We start from the raw sequence: 7675 nt of genomic DNA, 5'->3' as shown, positions 1-7675 counted from the left end.
AAAGAAACCTAATTTTAAATATGAAAAATGAGTATTATATATATATATATATATATATATATATATATATATATATATAAATTAAATATCAAAAAGTTAGTGGGGGGATTTGCCCCCACTATGTTGAAGCTGAATGGTGAGACAGAGCGAAATTAGTGGAGAGTGGGAATTCATAATAATATATCATTGATGTTAAACTGTTTTAACAAATCCTCTTTAACATATTTCTAATTATTCCAAACAGGAAGTGCAAACGTGTTTAATATCTTGGAAGCCAAAACATGTGTTAAATAATTCTGTATTGAAGTACTTAAGAGGGTTATTTAACTGATTCATTAAGAATATATAAAATTATTGTTGAAAACAAAGTGGGGTTTGGGTCTAGTAAGTGGATCCATTGATGCAATAAAACTATAAAAGCCTCCTACTATCAAAAGTCAAGCCTGAATTAAAAAGGAGAGAGTGGGTGCCCATGTTTAAAGTTTATATTGACACTTTGACATTCGTATCCTTTCATGGTACAGATTTTCAATTTGATATATCTTCTATAGACACTATTTAATTTCATTCTATATTTCCTAAAATCCTTTGTGAGCTAATATAATATGTAATGTTTGTATCAAGTAAAAAATAAAAAAGCTGAAATTTGGCGAAGTCAAGATAGAAGTCCCAAATGCAATATGAACATATTATATGTACAGCTTAAATAGTAGAACAACAGAATGAGGTTATCAAATTAGGTTAGGAGTCTCAAAACTTCATTCCCATGTAAACTAGTAGAAGAAAAAGGTTAAAAAATACAGTTAGGTTAGGTCTGTCCTGGTTAGTGTTAGATTAAGATTCAAGAAAAAGTTAGGTAATTAGGTTAATGTTTAGATTCAATAAATCAAGTATATGTTTTCTAATCCATTTAATTATTTTAATGAGCACAGTAGTTTTTTCTTTCATGAGTTTCTATATTGCAACTTTTGATGGTTTTTTAAATAAAAAAGTAAGAAGCAAATGGATAATGAGAAGATGATGTGGTGATAACACTTTCTTAGTTCTCAATCAACAACTATTTAAAACAATGGTCAGAGGCTAACTTCTCCACTGGTTTTCTGTAGAGCCCTTTGGATATCCTCCAAACCAATATATCAAATACTGAATCTGGTGAGCATGGAGCTTTGTTGGCAAACATCCATCCATGGTTCTTAAAGAAGCATGAAGAGAAAGAGTGTGAGAGGGTCCTCACCCCTCACACTCTCATACTTTCAACAGTTTGCTTGTGCTTAGCTTTGCCTTCTCTAATCAACAAGGGATGTGTTCAAGCATTCTCTGTGAGTGGCAGAAGCATATATGCATTCTCCAAAAGGAGCAGAGGCTTTGGCTACAGCATGGCAAACCGGCAAGTCACAAAAAGGCACTGGATTCCAATGGGGTCCCTATTGGCTCTATCACTATGTATTGCTCAACTATATAGTTCTTCTTGATGTAGGATGTAATAAACAAAGTTGGTCTTCCTTTGAGAAGTTACCAACTTGTGCTGTCCAAATTACTCAATTTGCAGCTGACTAGAATTCCTTTCTCTCTTCAGTTTCTGCAGATGAGTAGGTAGGTAATTGTGATCACTCCATTCCACTTGTGTCTCTTCTCCTATCTGTGTTCCCTTTTCCATGCTTGTATGCTTGTTTGTGTTGTTAGTAATGTCCTTAAGAGCAATAAAAGAATAGTACAATTCTAGTTCCTCAAAAGTTTTGGATTGTATTACATTTACTTTATTAGAAAAGCATGAGTCTTCTTTCTAAGGTTGATGGAGTGAGTAATGATCATGCCCCCATGATCCCTCCCTCACCTTTACACTGTTGCATTTCTGATTTTACTGACATTCGAAGCTGTCCAGGGGTCAATGGTAAACAATTTTATCCTCTTCATATAAAAACGCTTCCTAATAAACAAATATGGCATGTCCCAAAAGTAATAGAAAGAAACAAACCTTAGTTCTTAGGTAGGAACGGTTTACATGAATACCAAATAGAATCGTATTAAGTACATTTATTTCTAAAAGAACACTTTTACATTTAACAATTATTGGTTTTAGTATATGATAAACCATGCATGCTTAAAAATTCAAGTTGAAGTCAACAATCAACCATTCAACCAAGGCCACGTTTCTGGTTATCCTTGAATTTAATATTTTAAGTTCACCAACAAAAATTTGGTAGTTCAATGAGGGAACAAATCACCATATAGTCCTCATAATAAACATGATGAAAGTTGAGAGGTTACTGTTGATAGTAGTAGCCGATGTCTATTTAGCTTAAATTAAGTATTGGTTAAAGCAATGGCCAAATTAAGAAGGTACCAAGTATTCCATCTCGTGCTAACACCTCAATGGAAGCACGTTCCCAATACCATTGCAATATGCAGAAGATTAATGATTTAAAATTGAAAATGGAGTTTCCTTTCATTTTAAACAACATTATTTTTTTGTGATCTATTTTCCCTCGTCCCAAGCATCATAAGGAATCACTTTCATAAATTTGATACTTCATTTCCTTAAACTAATCCAAGGCAAAGAATCAAATCATGCTTTCAATCTACAAATTTTACAGATTTCGTGGTATTCATTATGACAAGTAGCCAGTAGATGTACACAGAAAATACACATAAACTTGTCACTCTAATCAATCATCTTCAGCACAAATTATAACTCTCAAGATACCCTTTGTGATGGACACCCAGATGCGAGAAATCAATGAATATACATGTGTTGAATGTGTATAAAGAATCAGAAATCGGGTGTGGGATGATTTTGAGGAGTTTTTCTCAGCTTTTCCAATGGCCTTTACCATATTTCAAGAGAGAAGCATACAGTAATTCATTCCAAGTATCAGGTACTCCAGGCAAACACCAATGACTGCAATCTTGGTGTAGTTCAGCAGAGGTTCGTTCTTCTGCGGTCTTATACTCCATTCTGTATATAGAAGGATGTGCATCTTTTCTGTAATCTGTAAGTCTACTAATGTTCAAATATATCACTTGAGTTTTCACCCTTGGGATGACATGCTCAAAAGCCCTCATTTTTGATGGATACTTGCGTAAGTGCTGTCCATTAGATATTGGCTCGGTTTCTTTGTGGCACTGTCCTCCTGAATTCCATTGTCCACCCCTGAAACCAAGTCAAGCAGTATCGGAATAATTGATCAAGGCATATCAGATGAATATGAATCAGCATGTTAATAGTGAGTAGTAAAATTGAGATCACCACCTAGGATAATGGAGTCTGCATTAACCATTGCTTGTAAGTCAAATAGTAAGTGGTCCAATTTTGTTCATATATATTATTAATTCTAATAAAATAGGTAACTTAAATGGTAAGAGATTAACATGTATTGAACATTATATTAATATGAATAAGTGCATTGATAATGTACACAAATAATAATCTGGATTGTGGCACAAAAGCTATAAATACAATTTTGGAAGTAAATGGTATTCTGAAATTGGCTATCTATCAAGTTGACAACAATACAATATCAAATATTTAAGGCAAACCTGCACAAATAATATGATTTTTCTGAAAATAACCTGTTGAGGTATTAAACCAATCACTGCAATAATATAGGAAAAATAGCTAAAGAAATTTAACCTAGGAAGAAAAAATATTCAAGTATGTAAAGGGGATCACTGATCACAATAACCAGCTAAGAACTTTATCATTATATCTCTTGGTTTTGGAAATGAATAAACTGATCTTGTGCAATGTACAGACTTAAACGTATACTACCCTTGGTTCCACAATCTCATCCTTCCAATAAAAAGACATGTTCATTAATATGTAAATAAAAAGACTTGCAGAAGGGTGAGTTAACATAGCAAAGAGATAGGAATTCAGAGAGTTTGCATGTCTATTTCTAAATAATAACACATCAATTTCCAGCCATAAACTAATTTTAGAGCCAATGAAAGGGAAGCAAGTCCGAACTAAAATTAGGAAGCCATGTAAAAGACCAATACCTAAAATTAATTTTAGAGCCAATGAAAGGGAAGCAAGTCCGAACTAAAATTAGGAAGCCATGTAAAAGACCAATACCTAAAATGGGTTACTGAGTATCCTCTGAAGAAAACCTGAGTTCGATTGACATCAATATTATTGTCGATCCATTTAGCCCAAGTGGCCAATGCCCTTGTATATGCATCCAGAACTTTGAGTCTGGGGTATACATGGTTGCCTTCTTGATAATAATATTCTCTGTAACAGTACCGGATCACACCAAAATCAAAAACCTTATTGCTTATGAGGATCACATATGGTAACCACTATATGGCCGAAAAATATATAGAGGAGTGAAGAAGGCAAAAGAGATTAACATCTTGATTAAAAATCCAATCTCGTGACAAATTTGCAACTAAGCAACAACTTTCATTAAATATCATGCCAAAGTTCTTTCATAATTCACAAACAGTCAGCACTATAAGGCAGAAAATTATAGGTGGTGTGAAGAAGACGAGATTAATATCTTGATTGGAAAAGCAGTCTAAATAACAAAATTATAAGCATGTGGCATGCAGAAGGTTGAATCAAATATCATGCTAAAATTATGTTTTTATTCATCTTCAAGTAGCGTCACTCTAATCTACATATTTCAAGAGCACTTTGAAGCATTGAGCCATAGACAATGTTAAGGTGATGTTTACTTAACAAACAGACAGAACTCACCCCCTAGATGTTTTCTCGTGGGTCCACCAATGACCTGTATTGAAGACTATGATATCAGCATCATGATAGGTGGTAGCTGTCTGGTCCATCAAATCCAATCTTAATGTCTCAAAGGACCCATTTATGCCTTTGAAAGTTGACTCTTGAACAATGAATGGTGAACTAACAAAATCTACTGAACAATTATAATCCTATAAATACAGCAAAGGAAAAAAATTCAATGAGACACCATTACAAGATATATACTCAGCAAAATCTCATGGATAACCAGAAACTTGCCTCAAATCTAAAAGCATAGACATCTTTCTTCTTAAATTCTGTTTTTCCTGAAATTTCAAAAACACGTTTCTTGTCCTTGACACTTTGACGTAGGATACACACCAGGGATTCCCACATGTTCCTGTTCAGTGAATCCCCCACAAAAACCAGCTTCTGTCCTCGCAACTTTTCCAGAAAATCAGTTGCATTCAAACTGAGAGGTGACATCAACAATTAACAAAAAAAAGCAATACATTTTAATATATTGTATGATTTAAAATGACTGTCAATGGTTTGATAATTGAAGTGACTGTAAACCAAAACTGAGGTTAAAACACTGAATTACTACACCAAATGTAAGAAAAGTAAATTAAGTTGTCATGACTCAAGATCCCTAATCACCCCCCTCCCCCCTCCCTCTTTTTCTGCCCAAGTTTCACAAACTCAGATGGCAAATCGTTCCATATTGCCTGTAGATCACTAGATCCCATAATCTGACCTGTTAAATTATATAATCCTAAGCCTACTGAATGTTATTAATACTCCTAAAGAGAGTTTTAGAGTGATGTTAGGGTAAGGGACGGTCAGGGAACAATTCCCCTAGTTTTGTTTAAAACTGGGAAGGGAGTGTAAAACAAACAATTCTCCTTCAAGCTAACTTTTTGTTCCTCTCAAAATGGTGGGTAACAGAGGGTAATAGTTTTTCTTTCAATTTACATTCTTGTCACTTGTCAGTTATATGATGTTACCCATAAATTCAGCCACTTTATTTCATTTTATAAAGATTAAATTGTAATTTCACACGAGTAAACAAGTATTGTGGACCTTGACGATGTACCTCACACTTTCGTCTGTTACCTAACATATAGTGTGATTCAATCCTTAAATATTCAAACTTGTTTCACTTGCTTCTTTTGCTATCTCTCGTCAGGAGTAATGTGAAATGACTTTGTAATATAAAGACAGAATAGCACACATTAGAGGTACATACATTTCCAGGGACCAAAATACCATTTCACAACTTGACACCTATAATCCTTTTACCTCTCCCCTTAATAAAAAAGCATACACAGAAAATGTAAACTATTTTTCCCTTCTATCCCTTCCTCTCTAAGTATCCCATTACCTTCTCTTTACATTTCTCCCACTGTTATAAAAACTCCCAAGCATCTAAAATAAGGAAGACCCAGTTTCTGTTATATGTCCTTCATATTAATTGTTCACTAGCAAGATATCATTCTTCTTTTAATTTATTATCACAATCACATTGAATCTTCCTCACTCTTTATCACTCACATAATAGCACATAATAAATCATAACACATGATACAAATTGTCTTTCAACATGTTTTTTCCCACTCTAGATAACTAACATCTCTCAATTGTCAGTGAAAAACAAGAAGAAAAGAAGCATCATACCTTGGAATGTCACACCCATTTGGTTGCCATTTCCACTTCACATACTCACTATCAGGCCTCCCATTAAGATGACAATCAAAATCCCTATCGATGTGGGGACAAGACCCCAAGGGATAGTACGGCTTCGACTCATCCCTCACCCATTTCCCATCAAAGATGTCACACTCCCCACGGAAACTACCAACACTAAAATTACCACTTTCCTTAACCAACCCCTCTCCACACTTTCCATCTCCACCACCACCACTGCATGACGAATTTCCCACGTGCGCATGTCCCTCCCCGAGAAAACTAACATCCTTCACAGAACTAGAATGCTCTTCCTCCGCTCCAAAATGCAAGCTTTCGTTTTTCTGATTCCCCACAAGGGTTTTCCCCAAACGCTCCCCTGACACGTTCACTTCAGCCCTATGCAGCAAACTGACGGAACCGTTGAGAGAACGAGTCGTGAAGGGAAAATGCCAAGAAAAGGAAGAGTTGGAATCAGATCCTTGCAGAAAGGCTTGAACTTTGGGAGCGGTGAGGGAAGTGTTGTTGAGCAGGAGAAGAGTGAAGAAAACGAGAGAAACCCCAACACCTAAACTGAACCCAGAAATCACCTTCCTCCTCTGAGACATAAAGGGTTCCGAGAATACAAGTTTCTTAGAGGAGTCCATGATGGCAACCGTGGAAACAACGAAGCGAACAAAGTCAAGGCATAGAACAAGAACACTGTTAACCGCGTTTCGACGACAATAACAACGTGCTTTGTGGTTCAAGTCGGTGTCGTTTTGAAGGAAAACAGTGATGCGATCTGATAAGGGAAAAAGGGGTTTCAGTGAAAAGAAGAAAGTTGTGTTGCGAAGTGTGCACCTTTGTAGGGTGCAATCTGTGTGTGAAGTGAGTGAGAAAGAGAGAGTATTACTAGTAAGTGTCCCTCTTCCTTATGGTGCATTTGTTTTACAATTTTTTGTTTTTTCTTGGGATTATTAATTTATTAGTTACCCCATTAATTTCACGTTAAAAACCATAATTAAATGTTACAGTAGGGTTGACTGAATTATTATTATTATTAACTAAATTAGAGTGACTGGAAATAAATTTCGAGAAATTTATTTGTCTAGATTTGGTTCTTAATTTTAGGAAATGACGTCTATAAGTAGAAAATTGGAATAAAAATGTTTTTCAATTACGTACTTGATGGATCTCAAGTGGAAAAGATTACTCTATAGAAACTGCAAAGCTTCACTTACCTAGTTTTTCACAATGATCATTACTTTGCATACTTTATCAAGACCTACCAATGTATTTTACATG

General features: G+C 35.0%; 1 protein-coding gene across 2 annotated transcripts; it reads right to left on the bottom strand.

The window, feature by feature from the left end:
• Positions 1-2544: 2544 nt before the first annotated feature.
• Positions 2545-7310, bottom strand: LOC109801197 (protein trichome birefringence-like 2). 2 transcript variants are annotated; one of them, XM_020362209.3, is made up of 5 exons: positions 6380-7303; positions 4982-5174; positions 4703-4893; positions 4076-4234; positions 2545-3151 (listed from the first exon to the last, which is right to left on the bottom strand). In XM_020362209.3, the coding sequence occupies exons 1-5, from the start codon at positions 7033-7035 to the stop codon at positions 2809-2811; spliced, it is 1542 nt and encodes a 513-aa protein (XP_020217798.1). In that variant the 5' UTR covers positions 7036-7303; the 3' UTR covers positions 2545-2808. The 2 variants fall into 2 exon arrangements, with proteins under 2 accessions (XP_020217798.1, XP_082922538.1); XM_083066412.1 differs by lacking the exon at positions 4076-4234 and having other exon boundaries at positions 6380-7310.
• Between the last annotated feature and the right edge of the window lie 365 nt (positions 7311-7675).

This window comes from Cajanus cajan, chromosome 11 (genome assembly GCF_000230855.2).
Source record: "Cajanus cajan strain Asha chromosome 11, NIPB_CcT2T_4, whole genome shotgun sequence".
In the NCBI taxonomy this organism is placed as follows: domain Eukaryota; kingdom Viridiplantae; phylum Streptophyta; class Magnoliopsida; order Fabales; family Fabaceae; genus Cajanus; species Cajanus cajan.
The sequence above is the reverse complement of the archived record's forward strand: the minus strand, read 5'-3'. Positions and strand labels throughout refer to the sequence as shown.

Coding starts and splice junctions, on each gene's coding strand:
- LOC109801197 (XM_020362209.3), bottom strand. CDS start 7,035: ATGGACTCCTCTAAGAAACTTGTATTCTCGGAACCCTTTATGTCTCAG. Junction 4,235..4,702: donor CACGAGAAAACATCTAGGGG/GTGAGTTCTGTC, acceptor GTACTGTTACAG/AGAATATTATTATCAAGAAG. Junction 3,152..4,075: donor TACTCAGTAACCCATTTTAG/GTATTGGTCTTT, acceptor ACTTGGTTTCAG/GGGTGGACAATGGAATTCAG.